This window comes from Pholcus phalangioides, unplaced genomic scaffold, assembly GCF_987345545.1.
Source record: "Pholcus phalangioides strain wild (caught in Gottingen) unplaced genomic scaffold, Ppha-v1.0 ptg000017l_1, whole genome shotgun sequence".
Lineage (NCBI taxonomy): Eukaryota > Metazoa > Arthropoda > Arachnida > Araneae > Pholcidae > Pholcus > Pholcus phalangioides.
This window is the reverse complement of record NW_028301610.1, coordinates 56,971,709-56,991,566: the sequence shown is the minus strand read 5'-3', so window position 1 is coordinate 56,991,566 and position 19,858 is coordinate 56,971,709. Positions and strand designations below refer to the sequence as shown.

Genomic DNA, 19,858 nt, shown 5'->3' with positions numbered 1-19,858 from the left:
TATTTATCAAATTTACCAATAGTCTCCGCGGTAAAAGTAATAAATTTATCAACCACGTATAAATTTACCAGAAGACGAATTAGTAATTATGCATAATAACCTTATTCGTCACAATTATCGTAACATATATATTTCAAATATTTAATATTATTGAAATATTGAAAACCTATTGAGGTGATCCTAACAGTCTAGGCAATTAATCCCCATGGCGGAGTATGACAGATAACCAATGCATTGTAATGTCTTGCTGTATCCGGCAATTGTGTCTTATAATCAGGGGCAGCTTAAGCGTGGGTGCAAGAAATGCGGTGCACCCGGGTGGCAGGTTGTAAGGGGCGGCAGCTAGACTTTAGTTTAGTCCAAAATTTTTAAATGTTTCACACAAAAATTCACAAATTCAAAAATTCACATCACATTTTTGAGCCGTACCTCGACAACGGAGCTGTTGAGAAAATTCGAGGGAATAGACAGGGCCTGGGACCGTGAGAGTAAACTATCAGGAGTTGGTTCGAGACAAAATCTCTTTTTGCGCTTCCTGCTTATCCCCTCCCATGGCACACACAACCTGCATCAGTGCCCTTAGGCTGGAATCTTTCGCGGGCCCCCAAACCAGATTTTTCACGGGGTCCTTCAAGTAAATATATAGTGTGAAGAAATATGATAAAAAAATAGTCCCGGGTTGGATCCCTGTCAGTCCCACCCTCACACAACTTAACCCAATAATTCTTAACAAAAATTTTTTTTTTTGCTAGGGACACGCGGTGCCGAGTTCACCCGTAATGGATCCTATGGCCCAAGAGCAGCACCTGTACTCCATCACAAGGGAACCAGCGTGCACTTTGGTTCGCTCACCTAGTATTTTTTCCAGAACGGTCAAATGAAGGCAAAGGGTCTCACTTGTCCGGTCCCTGGAGCACCAGACAGACCTTTGAAATAAATTTCTTAATAAAAATCAACCTCGTTATACATCATCTTTAAAGGATAAGTGCTGTTTTGAGAATTAAGTTATCTCTGCCATTATTAAGAACGAAAATATTACTGGACCAAAAAAGGAGAAAAATCTGCTTTAAAAGCGGGACGCATAGTCACGAACATTTTTTGCACGATAAACGAAGGGGGGGGGTGGGGTGACTTTTTTCTGGGGTGGGGGGACAGGCTTATCTCGAGATCCCCAAGACTGGAGCCCTGTCAGCCTCCCGCCAGGGTTGCCTCTAGGGTGGCACATCAGGCTTCGCATCCGGGCGGCAGGTAAGCTCGAGCCGCCCCTGCCGATAATGTCTTGGTGAGTCTCTACAAAGCTCCATCTCCGGTATTTTTAGCTACAGACGTACCCGCCAAAATAAAACCATGTATCATCTTCTTGCCACGTCGGACATCGTGTCTACACAGCCATCGGTTCGCCATTACAAAAAAAAGTGAATTCAGTTGGGTATTTCGGTTATGTGCTGTACAATTTTAAATGGCCATTATGATTCTAATTATCAACCTCACCATTATGATTCTAATTATCAACCTCACCATTATGATTCTAATTATCAACCTCACCATTATGATTCTAATTATCAACCTCACCATTATGATTCTAATTATCAACCTCACCATTATGATTCTAATTATCAACCTCACCATTATGATTCTAATTATCAACCTCACCATTATGATTCTAATTATCAACCTCACCATTATGATTCTAATTATCAAAGGCATGTATTTTCACTCCATGGAATGGGAATATTATAATAGTAATAAACACCATTAAGCTGAGCTTCCAATCTCAGAAGCCATTATATAAATATATCAAGATAGACAATATTTCCGAAAAAAGTCGGTATCCTTTTTGGAATTAAGGTATTTTTTCTGGAATTTCTAAAAAAATATTGGGCGAACCGTTCTGAAATTTCGGTCATATATACCTTATATTGGTACTCACCATTTCCAGTAAAATTTTAGTCACGAGTGCATTTAGGAGACCGACAAAAAAGTTAAATAAGAAAAAAAAGTTTTGATCAACCCTGTATTAGAAAAAGCTGCAAATGACCGGCAACTTTGAAAAAGTATTTTACTAAGTTTGTGCAGTATTTCTGTGCATTTTCGTGAGAATAGCAAGTACATTCTCGAAAATATAAATGTTTTCTGTAAAAATTCCAATTTTCATCGCAAGATTTTTGCTTATAACATGCCGAGTTATCAACCAATCGTTACGAAATTTAAAGAATACATGACGCTATGCATGAGACGTACTGTGTAGAAACTTGAAATGTGACATATTATAATCCAATGAGATCAGGGCTGGCCGGTGAGAAGGGTGGTGCGACCCCACCGGGCTGTAAAACTGAATTTTATTACATCGATTATGTGTGTATTACATTCAACTATAACTGCATTAAAAAAAAAAAAAACAGAATTTCAAGTTTTTATTGATCTATTGATTTTGAAGAAAATTTATAGTTTCAAATATTGAAAAATTTTAAGACCAATACTCAGAGCCCCCAGAGCCCTTTCAGCCTTTTCCATGTGGCGGGGGGGGGGGACACACACAGTATCATGAGGCTTAGTATCCACCTGAACTAACCTGAGCTAACCAGTGGACCTATGCCCATTAAGACGGCCCTGCACTCTGAAACCTTCTCGAAAATGTTTTTTGACGAACCCGAATTCCGAGAATTTTAGAAGGCCCCATAAATGGATTTTCGGTGAATGTATAGAGCAAAAATGGGTTAATCTCTGGGCCTAATTCCTAACATATCTCTCGTGTGTGGGAGGAAGTGGCATGCGTATAAAATATTAATGAGGGCCGCAAAACTGTTCCCTCACAGGGCCACTAAATGACAAGTCCGGCCCTGAATGAGATATGAGTATTTTTAATAAATGATTATTAATTGCGCATAAGCAAGTAGAATAAATTTTATTTTTCCTAATTTGATTGCCAAATATATGTTTCAACTTATATGAAAATTCCAGCTGAATGTCATGAAAATTCAGAAAGATATACGCGATATCGTGAGCTGTAATTTCAAAACTTGCTGAATGTAACTCAATAATAAAGAATTTCCCACAAACTGGCACATGATTACTTGCTGTTATTTCATTTTTGACTTCAGTTTGTTTGATTTGACACCATGCACGCGTGTTTTATGCTAAAACACTTCTCTTACAAAGTATCAGACACGTGTCTTCACTCATTCGCATAATGCTTTAGGCTTATTCTCGAAATAATCAACTAACAGAAAATAATCGTACAACAATTTGTCGAAAATCCTTTATTTTTCAGTTGTTTTCAGCCAGTTTCGAAATTACAGCTCACAATATCTCGTATGTCCTGAATTTTCACGATATTCAGATGGAATTTTCATATAAGTTGCACTATATATCTGGGGCAATCAAATTATGAAAAATAAAATTTATGTTGCTTGCGCATGCGCGATTAATAATCATTCACTGAAAACACTCATCTCATTGAATAATGATTTGCCACATTTTAAATTTCTGCACAGTATGTTTCATGTATAGCGTGATGTTCTCTGTAAATTTCGTAATAATTGGTTGAAAACTCGGCACATTCTAAGCAAAAATCATGCGATGAAAATTGGAAGTTTTATAGAAAACATTTATATCTTCGTGGATATATGAGCTATTCTCACAGAAAAGCACAGAAATATTACACAAACTTACTGCAATATTTTTTTAAAGTTGAAGTCATTTGCAACTTACAGGGTTGATCAAAAACGTTTTTCTCTTATTTAATTTTTGTCAGTCTCATAAATACACTCGCGACTAAACTTTCATTGGAAATGATAATTATTAATATAGGGCTTATATGACCGAAATTTCAGAACGATTCGCTCAGTATTTTTCTAGAAATTCGAGAAAATGTCTAAACTCCAAAAACGACACAGACTTTTGGAAATATTGTAGCTTCTAGTCTCAGAAGCCATTAAACATATCGAGATAAACCTAAACTCATTTTGAGATTGCACAAGTCTCTTACCTGAGAAGGTTTTCAAATCCAATAGGAGCAATGTCAGTAATGCGTATCACCTTCGATTTATCGGCCATATCACCGTAGAACATGGCTTCAAACACGGGACTCGTCATAGCCAAGAGAACTCTATGGCCCACATACTTTCTAGATGCCGAAGGAGGTCCGACAATGAAAGTCACGTCGCTGAGAGCCGTGTTCTGCAGAAGGGACGAAGTCCGCTGCAGCACCTTCTCACTCTCCATGATTCCGATTTGTTGTAGCACCCCTTATTGGACAATCATCCTCAAGACCATTCCTACAAGAGACAAAAAAGAACATGAAAAGGGAGAAAAAAAAACCCCCCAAACCCAAAACAAACGGAGAATAATCGCTCTACCCCTGACGCCATTTGATATTTGTGTGTAATCATAGAGATTAGGATAATGGCGGCCATCGAAGCGAGGAAAAAAAGGACTACAAATCGGGATCTTGGCAGAAAATCTTCTTCATGCATAATACAGGCAAAACACCATGTGTGCACTGAACGTGGACACATAACTGTGCGATATTTAGGAGGAGGAGGAGTAGTTAAATTACAAGAGGGTTCTTTAGTTGAGGCGATGCACTTGTGGCCTTCAGTTTCATTGATTTGTGTGGAACAAATATGTGCAAGAGGTGCATGAAAAGGTTACTAGAAAACCGTGCCAAAGATCGTTCTATTGTTGTCTACCCTTCTCTTTGAACATTTGACCAATTGAAAAGAAATATGGGTCATATACAACCATAAAAAAAATAACGCTACAGTTGCGGTAAATTTGTGCATTTGTACTACATTATGTGCCAAAAGTATATAGACTCTTGGTTTTTCAGTATAACTTTTGTAGTGCGTGGTTGTAATGAAATACAATTTTTTCACAGGAAAGGAAAAGCATTTTTTTTTAATAATATAACCAGCATTTTTTTCATAAAATGATAAAAATTGTCGTTTATATTATAATCGTTAATTTGCTAAAATTACGTGTCTCAAAAGTTTATGGAAACTATTGAATATATGCAAATTTGAAACGCGTAATCGTGACGCAAGATTTAAAATCTTTAAATGCAGTTATATAGACTGAATAAGGTGAGAAAGAATGTTTTGTTTACAAGATGGCAAAAGCAACGTAGCGAGCAGTCCAATCTGTGGACGAGATTAATAAAATTTCAAGATCAAAAATACAAGTTAAGTCTATTGAATATATTTCAAAGGCTTAAAATTGTTGCAAAAGCATAATTTATCGTGTTTTACCCTGTAAGACGCCTTACCATCCGAAAGACCTCGATATACGGTTTTACACGATGGCAAGTTGATAAAAAGAATTGCGCCTACGCAAGTGATGTTTGTTTGTGGAATTTTTCTCGGGCCTCTGGTTTGAATATATTGCCAGATACGGTTTTAAGAAGAATTAAAAAAATTGATTTTATATGGTTCATATGAAAATTTATCCATCAACTAGCCCTCTCAAAGCACCACATTCAAACACAACACACCACATTTCGAGCAGTTAGAGTGCACTCTGATGCTTTTCATAGTACGTTATGGTGTAATAAGTGCATTTTTTTGTCGTAATTTTTACCTAAAGGTATGTTTTTCCTAAATTTTTGTCCCGACTAATATTTATGTATCTGTGTACCAGCATGCAAACTTGCATTCTACAAACGCAATTGGACTTACGCGGTTATCGTCGGTCCCACACATTGGGTAACTTCGGTGTGTTACTGTATAAGGTGACCATTCTTTCTCACCTTTATATATTACAGTAAATGTGATAAATCGGTGATTATGCATAATAACAGGTAATTATGTACAATTACCAATCGTCTCGGTAAGTTTGATAAATTTTCCTACATTTATCAGTTTTACCGGTGGTTATGCATAATTCTCGATTGAAGTTGGTGAGTATGACGTGGCGGGTGCACTACACATATTTTGCCATAAAAATTAAATGAAAATAAGTGTTATAAGGATAAAAACGCGTATAAAGTATTACCAGCGTTGACTTTTAGTTTTCTTCACATTCATCAACCTTTTTAAACATAATCAACATCACCGATCGAATCCATCAATTATAGACTGAAGTTCGAGCAAAATGTCTGGTAAATTTAAGAAATAAATTTACGAATTATACATATTTGCCAATACGATTTGGAGATTATACATAATCACCAGTAAACGTGATAAATTCGCAAAATTGATCAAACTTATCAAAATGGTCGGTAATTATTCATAATAACTAGATTTATCACACACAATTACTATAACATAATATATAGGGTGCATAGCTAACAGCAAGCAGAGCAAATAACAAGCAAACCGTAGATCTTAGAGAGTCATACTTCCAATTAAAAGAATTATCCAAATAACGTGTGGACCTCAGATAAGTCATTGATATTACAAGGGGTTGCAGTTGTTAAAATAAAAAAAATAACTTTTCATAAGGACACCTGTGCTCAAAAACCCAACTAAAACCCAACTTGTCTCTCCTGAAGCCAACAAAAAAAATAAAAAAAATTCCACCCTCCGAAGTTCAATATTTGCTGAGATATTTGAATTGAAAAAAAGGGAAAAGTTGGGAAATAACAGGATAAATGAAGGCACAGAGCATATATTTTTGTGAATATTTTTTTATGGTGTTAGCATTCCCCATGTTAAGTATGAGTGAAGATTATCCAGTGGCAATTTGGCAATACAAATGAAATTTAACGTCAAGAGTTCGCCAGGGCCGTCTTAGGAGCATCATGGGATCCCGTGCCAAGTGATTTTCCCGAAGCCCTATCTGGCAAATTCTCGAACATTTCAACTAGATCTCATTTTTGTGAGGCCCCCCTCTCATTTGGAGGAGCCTGGGTAGGCGCATGCCTACCCGGCTCCGGCCTACTACCCGTTAAGACGGCACTGCAGTTAGAGCATCTGTTTCCACATGGCATTCACGTTTACAGGAATGCTGGAAACTATCTAAACACAAAATTGATGAAAAACGGAAGTGAATTCAAGAAGTAAAAATCTTAAATGGTACTTAAACACTTAAAAACTCCTTCGTCCTGGACTGCAGTATGCTGTAAGGTTTTGGACACCATACCTACAGAAGGACATATACTTTGTTTAGGGGTGCAGAGAAGAGCCACGCGTGTTCTTGATGGCACTCGGGCTTGAGTTATGCAAACACCAAACATGGCCCCCGCTCTGTCCCTTGTGGGATATAAGCAGGCTACCTTGCGGCTGGGCCATGCTGGAAAAAAGAAAAAGCCCCGCTAACCACCAAGACCACGGGCCGACCTCCGGACTACAAACACAAACACCAAACATGGCCCAGCTCTGAAGCAGATTACCTAGCGGCTGTGCCATGCTGGAAAAACTCTCTTGATGTCCGGACCCGGCAGGCATCCCCGGCCCGTAAGCCACAGGACCCAACCCCGCCGGGGCCCCCATCGCCTCCGACTCACGGCAATCACACCCCCAAAGTCCCCGGGGGCTTGAGTTATGATGAGGAACTTCATTTTTGAATATGTTTACATTGGAAGAACGCAGGTGTCGGGGGAATATTATTGAAATGTTCAAAATTTTCAACGGGATGTATAGGATGGACCATGAATTATTAATACGCCGTCAATCGACTGCTTTGGCAAGGGGACTCCAGTATCCAAGGGGCAATTCTAGTTTGTGGTGTCACAAGAAATTTTTCTATTTTTAAATTCTAACACAATTGACCATGTTGGGGTAAATCGAGAAGCCATCCATACTTAGAATAGGACAACCATAACTATTTTTACGGGCATTGGATTATATTTTATTATTGTATATATAGTGTTTAGTTTTTATAATCGCATTTTTAATCGGATTGCTGTATTTTGGAAACACACATATGACATTAATATTTGTAAAGACATATTTTTCTCAGCCATCTCGTTGGCATTTTGCCTGTTGTGGCCTCGTATTTGTAACTCTAGAACTAATGATAATTTTGATTTATTGAAAGTGGTCTCGGTATTTATTAGAAATTCATTATTCATATTTGTATATTTATTAAAATTTCATATTTTAACTGTTTTTTGAGTTACCAAACAATCTTTTGAAATATTTACGGATTGTAGAATGTTAAAAATGAAATAAAAGCTGATTTATTTTCTCTTTTGCGGAATCCATTGTAAAACAATTGCGCGTGAAGAACGCGAAACAATGATCCTTAAACGTTTTCGTAATTCTAGTAATTGTCACACGCACTCAGTGCCGGAATTGGAGCGTCCACTGCAGGACAAAGCTATTTCTCATCTGATCCGTAAGCGAATATTAAAAGCCTGATTCCCACCGTCAAATGTACTCCGTACGTACATTTTTTGCATAAAAAGGAACAACAAACCACAGGTTCCGCGAAGCTTTAATAAATTGGATGTCAGATCATTTTGAGGTTGAACAGAAACGAAAAATGAGCCCGAGGACGTAACAAATAGCTTGTCTGTTGGGCGATGTCCTTCCGTTGCTGGTTGCGTGATGAGCTTAGGCTATCGCTTCCTAATAGTGAATGAGGGGTTGGTGTGTGTGTTGTTCTGGCATACATATAAAAACTCTGTTGCATGTCGTTTCCAGCTGAATTCCTGTAACCATTCGCTTGAATATTAAATGGGATGAATGGATAATGGAGCTAATCTACATAAGCGTCTCAATGCCAGCTTTCTACCTAATTATATCTAAAACTTGACCTTGCCAAAATATTAATCTATGTTCTGATAATTTCTATGAAATTTGGTTATTTTCCTTCGTTGATTTCGTTCAACTGAACATTAAATAATTTCGTTTTTAAGAGAAAAATCTATTTTAGTTCTTTGACTTATCTAGTAGAGTCACCATTTGCTACCATCAGTCGCACTATGGTTTCCAGGGGCGGCTAAAGTGAGAGTGCAAGGGGTACAGCTCACCCGGGGCGGCAGCATAGGCTTTTGTTTAGACACATAAATTTTTTGAAGTTTTGAAATAATAAAAATTCTGAAGACACACCACGTTCTGTTACTTTTTTGAGCCATACCTTGACAACGAAGATATTGAGAAAACTTGAGGGAACAGACAGGGCCTGGGCAATGTCGTGAACGCCATTTTCACAATGAAAATATTTAAACTTCTGAAATTGTATAGGCAGAATTCTCATTTTAATCAGAGAGAAAATACACACATATATATTTTACCTTCATTTATTACATCTTACATTATCACACTTGGCTTCCACAATTTAGTTTATACTGAATGACACCCAGACATCAAAACAGAGGTTTAAATATTCCCACGCTACAACTAATCAATCAAATTAGAGCTTTTAACGTAGAATTATCTCTTTGCTATATTCACTTTCTCGACGGCCGTTTTGCGTGTAGGGTTCGCGAATACCGTAGTTCCCTCGGGTGCTCATAATTTTAGAGCAGGGGACCTTCCCAGGCCCATTTTGGATTAGGTATTTTGGCGGTAACAAAATTTCACTCTATACGAGGTACAGATGACTGGACGCCATGCGAAGATAATTGGAAAGAAAAGCCGCATTCCTCTGAGGGAAATCGAACTACTAACCTCGCACTTTCCGGGCGCGTTCTCTACAGGAATTTTCTTTCCTAAGAGCACTGTGTTCCTTTAGGCTGAACGGGACTGCGCAATAGACAGTTTCCTAACTCAGCAACAGCTCGCGTTTTATATTTTAACTCTGTTTGAGATTTGAGATCAATTCAAAAATTCAACTCTAAAAGGAAGGGAAAACTCATCAAAAAACAAGAGCTGCAATGTGGCAAAGTTATCTGTGTGGTGAGGTGAGATAACCCTGAACAAAAAACGCGACAGTTTCTTCAAAAGCTGGACATACAGTATTGCATGGTGAACAATGGTGTGCAGCTGTGGATTGATAAAAGAATTTCAGAGTCTCCTAGGCTAAAGTCCTTTCAGTCTCCCACCAGGGTTATCTTTATTGGCGGCAGATGAACTCGAGCCATCACTGATGGTTTCAATTTTATTTTGAATTTCGGGTGGATATTACAAACCTTATAAATTTTTACAGGCACTCCCGTTATGGTGATATATATTTTTGCGGTATATACTAAAGCGATATCTCGGCTATCGAATGCTTTATCTTACGAATTTTTCGGCTAACTAAGATTTTTTTTTTTGTTAGTCGTTTATCTGTCTCGGCTGACGCACATTTTTGATGATATGGATGCTTCTGCTTTTTATCAGCCACCTCGTTGGGCATTTTGTCTGTTGTGGCGTTGTATTTGTATTTGTATAACAGCCGCATCGTCAGTTTAATTTTCGTGACAATCGAAATAAATCCAATAATGAACTGTCACTTGTGCCAGATCCATTTATTTCCACCAGGAATCGCTTTCCGGATATGTACTTTTTCTCTTTCAGAAAGATTTTGAGCCATTTCATGTAAAATAAATAATTAAACGAATTTATGGAAAAGAAGCTTGAGAGTGTCGAATGAATGGTTCCAGTGGAGACTGAAGACTATTAATACCAAACTGAACAGTCTGGACATTTTAGGAACTCAGCTTTTCCTTATATATGTGTGTGAGAGAGAAATGTATATAAAACTGTATCCACATAATACAGTGGTTCTCAACCTTTGAAATCCCACTCTCTTTGCCTAGTTGAATTCTTTTCTTGAGCTGAAGGCTCAGTCATAAACACGCAGGGACGGGCTTAAGTATAAGCTTTACGGCCCTCAAAAACGGCGTTTCCCAATTCCGTATTGACTCTTGGTCAATACGGAATTGGGACGCAAGGTGCACGCCAGATTCACATTGTCACCCAGGAATGAATATCAAAGTACTATTCATGGTCATAAAACAAAAAGACATTCGACAATAAATTTGGACGATAGTGCCTGCTGCCCTTCAAAAACATTGCCAGTATGCTCCCTCGGCCCTTAAAGGTTGGAGGACTTTTAGAGCTAGAGAACCAATTATCTACCCAGGGCCACAACTAGACACTCTTTCAGCTGGAAAAGCATGCATTATGCTTCTCTCGTGTAATTTTGAATAATGTTAAAAGCAGAATTTAATGCCAACTCTGATCCAGCACCCGGGGCATTAGATCAACCTGCATACTTCTCTTGACTTTGGGGGAGGGGGGGCTCTGCGAAAACCTTAGGCCAGAGGGTTCGATGTAGGAATTTCAGTCTTATATACAATTTTAAGCTTTACTTTGTTAAGAACTTTAACGTCAAAAAATGTAATTAGTGTTTTATCTCGTTTTGCGGCACTAAGATTTAGCGGCCTGGTGCGGTCGCACCCTTCACACCTGCCTAAGTCCGGTCCTATAAACACGACTAAGGGGAAATAAATGGATAAAAATGAAACGATGAATCACTCACGGCCCGTTTCGGCTGATGCCATGGCCCGGCGGTTGAGAAACACTGACATAACACACCACCTCAGACACTTTTTTAAAAAATATAACTCACGAACCCGACCGCATAGCGTAGAGAAGGCCGAGGCTAATTGGCATAAGGGGCAAGTTGACATACAGCTTCTCTTTTCTACCGCAGTGAGCACCAAGTGCTGGCATACCTGAGGGCAGGGGCATACGCAGGATCTATCATTGGATGGGGCACAAAAATTTTCTTTCCGAGAAATGTCGCGTCCTTCAAAAAGCATTTAAATTAACAGAAGTTGGTTAAAGTAGCATTTAGAAGGTATTTTCTTTCGTTATATTAATTTTTTTAACCGAAATATGAATTTTGTTTTCTAATTTTTTGTCGGCTTGGGGTTGGGGCACGGGCCCACTGTGCCCCTCTGCGTAATCCTCTGCCTGAGGTTGCTGCATCATCCATTGTAGTTTCAGGATGATGAGAGCTTCCAGAGAAGGAGCACAGCAAGTTTCCAGATTTCCTGCCAGGAAAGTACTTTTTTCACTCAATTTTCTTTTAATCTGCCCATGAATATGGTGCGACGTTTTCAACAGTTGTGATGGAACGGCTGTATTTCAAGTGCTAGAATGCCTGATAGAACTTTTGTGGAACAGCGAGGAAGATTCCTGTCTATATAAAGAGTCAAGTTGGGACGAATTGACATCCCAGCTGAGGGTCATGGTGACATAGAACTCGCGTCATATATATATGCTAGCTTACCAATTTGGTATTACCGCAGCAAAATTGCGCGAAAATTACAACCATCAATTCAAGGGAGCGATCGACCTACTTTCTTGGTGGACGTGAAGCTGTGTATGATGACTTTCTTGTTCTTTTCTGATTTTTCGTAATTTTTCTTTTTACATTCGTTTTCGACTTCAAAATATTAAGAGAGCTTAATACACACATCTTTTTTTTGTGCATTTTTGTATTAAAATAAAGGTTTTGTAGTTACTAACTTTCTTAACCGTAAAATGGGGTGAGAATGTGCCATCCTTTAATTCAGTGAACATGTGCCTTTTGCTGGCTTGTTATTGACCCTTTCAGTCGAGATAGCTCATCAAACTTGATCTACATTATTTCAGATACCCCGAAATATTTCGTCTTCTAAAAACGCGTTGAAGATATTTTTCCGTAAAACACGTTTTCCATCCCTCCACCAACCAATTAACTGCCAGTGGACGGAGTAAGTTCTTATTCAAGGTTAGATGAGAAAAAAAGCGAGCAAAAGAGAGATTGTATGTTTTCCCCCCTTTCTTTCAGCACAGTAAATACACTCAGTATATAAATAATACAAAATATACATATAAATTTTACGCTACACCAGAGGGCCGTAATTAGGCTGGGCTTATTTTGCATAATTTTTCTATTTTTAAGGGGGCCCTAAATAAAATGTCTGCCCCGGGGACACGAGAAGGTACGCTACGGCCTTGCGCGACACCCTGTATATTGGAGAAATATTCAAAATTTGTTTAGGTTCATTGGATCAGACACAAGGGTTCCGCGGAACAGCCTCATAATCATCAAATTTTTCACGAGAGCTTTTGCAATAAAAACCGCTGACACTAGCGTGTAAGGGTGCGAGCATAGTGCACGCCGGTTTCAAATTCTGCGAGTCGGAATCGTTATGGATTGAACCTAAATTTCAGGTTTTTAACCAATTAGCAACGGCTCCGACTTGCAGAAACTAGCGTGCACTGTTCGTACTCTAACTTCCGTTTTGCTCTGCTTTGCAGCAGCGAGGGTTTCTGTCACGGATCACGTTAATGTGCGTTTCTTTAACTTTTAACTAAGTCACCAGAGTACGTCAACTATACAGTACCAAGAACGAAGATGTTAGAATCCTGGATCGGAATGAATCATATTTTCTGACGAGAACAGATATAATCTTGTGAGCCACGAGGCAGGGCCGTCTTAAGAGCATCATGGGCCCCCGGGCCAAGTGGTTTTTCTGAGGCCCTATCTGGTAGATTCTAGAAAATTTTTATCAGATCTAATTTTTGTGAGGCCCCTTTTCTCTTGAGGCCCCCGGGCCGTGCCCGGGTGGGCCCATGCGTTAAGACGGCACTGCCACGAGGACTGCATTGTTGTTTGCAGTTATAGTGAGGGCTGGAGAGGTTATCTGGAATATTTGTAAAAAATTACTTTTGGATGTTATTTAATTCAACCCCACTCACGTTTTGCGCGAATTGTAGTAAGCTAATCAATAAAAATTTATACAAATACAACGCCACAACAGCATAGGCGGAGATAGACTTTGAAGTCTGGGGAGGCACGGTCATTATTGCTGGGGGGGGGGCAAGATGATGATGATGTCAATTCATATATACATATATACATTAGATCAGTCGACTCCACCTTTGACGCTAGCCGCCCCCCCCCCTATCTCCGCCCATGCGCAACAGGCAAAATGCCCAACTAGGTGGCTGAGAAAAAGATGCTCATAACAAATATGGATGTCATATATTTCAAAAATGAAATTTTTGTCTATTCAATCTGAAAGTCTTAAGACACACATATCTTTCCTGGATCTATACGATATTGCAAAGATTAACACTCGCTCCTGTGACGTCTAGATTGTATATTTTTTGGCCTATGTAATACAAATAAACACTCTTTATCATGTTGTTTGGTCAAACGTCCTTCATCAAACATACTATATTGGAATATCATTGTTTGAAAAGTCGATTTGTATCCCTCATTACCTGCAGCCAGCTACAATTGGCGAATTACAAATGCAGTGTTACATTGAGTAGGAAGAATGTCACATTCGGCAGATATCATTAATAGGTTATTATCACGCTGTGTTTATTTAGTTATAGGCGGTAATATGTTGTTGTAAATCAAGAGTTTCCTTGTATTTCATTAGAGACAACGTTTCATAGGCAGAAAAAAAAGCCGTGCATAAAATCTTAAGCCTCCCTACACAATCCGGAAATCTGAGGAAAAACTGATTAGGCCAGCCTGTTCAGATTTTAGAATTCGTCCTGAATACCCCGCCACCTCAGACGCTCCAGAATGCCTTTCACTGGTGGGTGATGGACACTACGGACGGTAGTTGGGCTATTGTCGGTTTTTTATTGGCACAAGACAGTGTGTTGTTTTTAATGACTATTTCAACTCACGAGAGACTTACGGCCCCCAAGTCAGACATTTTCACGGGCCTTTCTATAGTGAATTTATAGCACAAACAAAAAAAAAATGATGGTTATTGTTCCGGGCCCCATAACTGAGACCCTGTTAAATGAACCCCACCCTTGTGGGGAGGGGCATAGATTTCTGGTAACTGTAGAAGCTACGAACATCTCAAGTTTACAACTATAAACTCTTCCAGAAATTTCCGACTCATGTTGACGCAACGCCACGCACACTCTGGTCGGTCTGTACTGCTCGGGACTGCTTAGTTATTTTAGAATCGTTTTTCCATTCTCATCACACAGGGCGCTTGAACAGTTCGCAAAGTCTGCGTAGTTTTCTACCACACACACTCCGGAAATACCGAAGGCTAGAACTGCACAGTTTTTCCTCAGAGGATTTCCGGATCGTGTATGGGGTCCTTAGGTGGCTATAAACGAGCAAATAATAATCGATGTTGTGGTTTTTTTCGAGTAATTGCAATAAAAATATCAGCGCGTTTGATTGCTAACAGACTTTGTGATCTTCGATCACATTATTCAGGATGAAACAGCTTTGGATGTGATTCCTCTTAATTATTTCGTGGTACAATATTGTATGCAGCTGGTGTGAGCACATTCTTACGGATTATTCATAGTAATGATAATTCGCATATATTTGGGAATATATTAATTTTTCATAGATGAGGAAAAGCTATGTCTGATTCAGCAGTATATAGCCACAAAGACCTTTATATCTCTATGAAGCCCTATTCGTATGATCATAAAGTGTAAGACTTCCTAACTATATGAAAGTGCTCCAGCCATAATGTTAATAACTAGCCAAAGTTTTTATCCAGCGAATCATTTGAATTTCTAAAAGTGAAAGAAAAAATAATGGTTTTTTTTTGTTATTTACCTTCAATACAAGAAAGTATCCGATGAGGTTCAGTGGCGATGAAAATGGAATCAAATTGCTATTGATGCTCCAGTATTTCACCGAGACAAAAGCCAACAAAGGCGGATTCAGACTCACCCGCCTGCTGAGAAAAACTGAATTGTTCGGGTGGTCTTCAAGACGCTTCTAGACGTTCAAAGAAGACATTGCGTTACTTTCCACTAACATGATTAGATATTGATTTTCGTAGGTGGGGTATCATTATTACGATATTAACGTGGTAAGACAACTGTCACGAATTTCTATGAATGTCGCCGTCGAAACGTGTCATGTCAAAGCAATAAAGGATTAACGAATGTATGACACTGATGTATTCTCATATTTTCATGGTGGAAATTACAGGTTTTCAAAGGTTTTCGGAGCCAAGTGAGGATTCACTTATTCGATGAAGCTAGTGAAAATGGGGAACATAATGGAAACAAAAATACAGTAGGCTCTAGACTATCCCGCCTAATGTGGCAGAAGGGTGGGCCGGATAACAGAAAAGTCGGATAGGCCGAAGTTCTATAAATGCTCACTTCTTACCCCCCACCTCCTCCTCCATACCATCAAAAACCATCCTTTTTATGCAAAAATCCGCTCTTATTCATATTTTTCGACCTCTAAGTATAGGCGAGCACTTAATAAATGCTTATTTTGTACTGAACAATATGTTTTAAAAATTTATTACAGAGTAAATGATCCAAGAGAATAAAAATATTCGACAAATTTTAGGATAAATTCTATTATGTCTAACTTGATTGCAGGAAACATAAAATCATATACACTACACAGTATGAATACATACGCGTTTAAAATAAACAAAACATTCACGCAACCTTACGCAAAAGGTAGGCCTAAGATGAAAGAGTCAAAACTCACACAATTTATATATGTATATATATTTTTGAGAAATTCTTGCTTTTTTGAAAAATGACTGCTTCTTCTTTTAGCCCTCTTCCGTGACGCAATGTCTTTCTACTTAAGGTATGTGCATAGTGCACCGCTTCCCCCACTTAATAAATCGTGGAAGTTGCAAACAGCTAGGTTAACCCCCGCGATTCTAGCTTGTGGTGGATTCATCGCTCACAGGAACGTCCGTCCAAATCATCATCAAAAAATGGATGTGGTGTAGCTTTCAATCAATCAATAAATTCTTCTATGCTGATATGCTGGAAAGAGTCCATACGAGTTTTCTGAAAAAGTTACTAAATCTGAGCAAATATTGTCCTGGTTATCTTGTTAGACTTGAGCTTGGTCGCCGCCCCATTGCCACTCAAATGTTTAACCAACTTATCTCGTACTGGCTTAGGCTTCAAAAAATGGACGAAAACCGTCTGCCAAAAATTTGCTTACTTGAACTCTGCCGGCACACAGATTCGGAAAACTGGGCAAATTCAGTCAAGACCCTTCTGAATAACTGCGGTCGACCTGATATATGGTGTACACCCACTCCTTACCTCACTCCAGTAGTTCTAACATCCCTTACTTATAATTTTACTGATATCTCTCTCCAAGAAGACAGATCTCGATTGTCTGCTTCAACATTATTTCATTTTGCCGATAATTTTGAATTTTCGCTATCCCTACAGTCTTACCTTCTCTTCAATCTCCCCTTGGCGGTCCGTAAGAATATGGCCAGGCTTCGCCTTTACCCTTTTATACTTTATACTAACAAAGGTATATTGCACAAATTTAACCCTGATGAACCTTGTCAGTATTGCAATCAACTAAATAGCTACAATGATCTTTTTCACCTTCTTAAGGAATGCACATTCTTTGCCCTTCAAAGACATACTCATATCTCTAAATACCTTCGCCATACCTACTCCCGATCAAACTTTTATCTAATGTTTAGCAACCCCTCTCCTTCTATGTGTCTACATTTTTTTCGATTTATCGAGGATATATCAAAAATTCTATTTTTCTTGGGGCAGTAGTTTCGACGCCCTTTCTGTTGTTGTTTGCTCCATATCTCTGCCCATGCGCCATTCTATTTATTTATTCTATTTATTTTATTTATTTATTTATTTTTTAAGTCTATCTGGATTCGAAACTATATTATGCATTTATATTTCTTGTGTTCAAACCTTATGCATTTGTTCCTGTCTTGTGTATCTCCAATAATTTAATTACTAATATTTGTACTTGCCATCCACTGGTGTACTGATAGGCACGATTGTGCAAATCATTAAAGGTTCAGTTCAGTTCAGTTCAGTTCAGTTCAGTTCAGTTCTTTCAATCAACAGAAAATTCTTCCTGGAGAACGTCTTCAGCAGCTACCTCCTTCCATGCTTTGTCAACAACGTTGCGATTGGCGCGGTCCTTCAACATTTTGTTCCAAATGACACTTGTCACAAATGCTTTAGAGATTAAAATGTCTTTATCTCCACTTCCATTTTATAAAAAACAAGACTGATAAGAATAACGTCCACAGTCAGAAGATAATAGCAAACTCACTGGGCTTACTAAGCAGTGAGCGGTTCACATAGGAAAAAAAGAATTAATAATTCTTTCCAGTTAAAGCGGGTAGAAAATGGTTGGAGCCCGTTAGGTAGGCAGGTGCACTATGACTGTCCTAATAAGTTTTCACTACTTTTTGTCCCCGCTCGCTCGCCGCGATAAAGCGGGAAGTGGTGCTCTATGGACGTACCCTAAGGGTTCGAACATAGTGCACGCTTGGTTTCCGATTCAGAAAATCCGTACCGTTAAGGATTGGTTAAAAATTTGAATTTCCGTTTTTTTAACTAATCCGTAACGGTGCGAACTTTCAGAAGCCTTGAATGTATTTTGAAATACCTAAAACTTGATTAAAAGTTAATATTATTGCGGCTCACAACGCGTCAGAATTTTTATTTTTATATGTGTGCATTTTTCTTTTAATGCTAATATATTCGCGACCCACGGTCTCGCGACAATGTGTTTGTGGTTCTCAGACAGGATTTTTGAAATCCCATTATATACAGTCAAGTCACATTATTGTGACTACCTCTTATTTTTGATATCAAAGGTGCGTGTATGCAATGAAATAAGGCGAGTCGCGAACTGAGTGGGTGTAAATATAAGGTGAGATGTAGGCATTCTGAAAAATATTCCGTCATTGCTGTAAACTATAAGTTCAGTAAAAACGATGATGTAAGTTTTAAAACAATATTCATCAGATTTTGTATAAAATGGACGGTTGTCGGCCTACCAGTCAAGCATCACCTATGTCCAATACTGGGTGGTTTGATTAAGATTTCCCCATACACAGTAAATGGGGCACCCGATCCTCCAGACTTGAACCCAGTTGAACACATTTAAATTGATCAATCATCGTACTCTCTATTCAGTCTAGAAGCAGAAGATGTGAAGTTGTTGTGCTGCCATCTACACTGCTCAAAACAATTAGGGGAGCACATGGTTTTAACAAAATTACGCAAAGATGTATACCGATAAGTAACATAAAATGAATCATCCATAATTTAAAGCCTAGCAGGAAACGGAAGAAGAAAACTTCATATGCAAATCAAAGTTCATGACGTCAAAAACCAGAAAAAGGAGATAAGGGCAGAAATCGGGATGTTGCAGAAACGTCTGTTTTACTGCCGTAACTGTGAAATTCGATTGCGCAGTATTTTTTTTTTGAGACAAGGTGACTTGAGGATGTCTCAACAACGTGATATACCGGAATCCATGGCATGGCGTGTTATAGGCAGACTGGAATCCGGGCAAACACAACGTAGTGTCACGGACGCTGTTGGAGTCGATTCCAAGAAACAGGAAATGTTAGACGTCGACCAGGGCAAGGTCGGCCACGCGCCACTACAGCAACTGATGACCGGTATATACGGTTAACAGCCCGTCGAAACAGAACAGAGAATGCTATGCAGCTGCAAAGACGGTTGCTCTTGGCAACAGGACGAAGGGTATCCAGCCAAACAGTACGTAATCGGCTTCATGAGGGAGGGCTCTATGCACGTAGGCCAATGGTCTGCATTCCGTTGACCTCACGCCACCGTGCGGCCCGAAGAAGATGGGCTGCTGAACATCGAGATTGGGAGCAACATGATTGGAGTCAAGTGCTGTTTACAGACGAGTCCCGATTCAGTCTGGAGTGTGACACCCGACGTGTTCTGGTATGGAGGGACAGGGGCACTCGAAATAACCCCGCATTCGTTCGTGAAAGGTCACAATACAGACGAGCTGGTTGGATGGTATGGGGTGGAATCAGCATAGGCGGACGTACGGACCTGCATATCATTCGGAATGGCACTTTGACGGCCCGAAGGTATGCAGACGAGATACTGCGACCTCATGTCATCCCTTACGCTGGAGCCATTGGAGATTCCTTTGTTTTCCAGGATGATAATGCCCGATCGCATAGAGCTCGTCTGGTGGAGAACATGCTTGAAGCTGAAACAATACAGCGTATGGAATG

General features: G+C 39.1%; 1 protein-coding gene across 1 annotated transcript in view; it reads right to left on the bottom strand.

Moving 5' to 3' along the window:
- Positions 1 to 19,858, bottom strand: part of LOC149074160 (BTB/POZ domain-containing protein 3-like) — a 66,950-nt gene that overhangs the window by 28,833 nt on the left and 18,259 nt on the right. The window contains exon 2 of the mRNA XM_089246215.1: positions 3,989 to 4,277. Coding sequence (XP_089102341.1) covers positions 3,989 to 4,224 — 236 coding nt within the window. The 5' untranslated portion in view covers positions 4,225 to 4,277. The remainder of the gene's footprint in view (positions 1 to 3,988; positions 4,278 to 19,858) is intronic.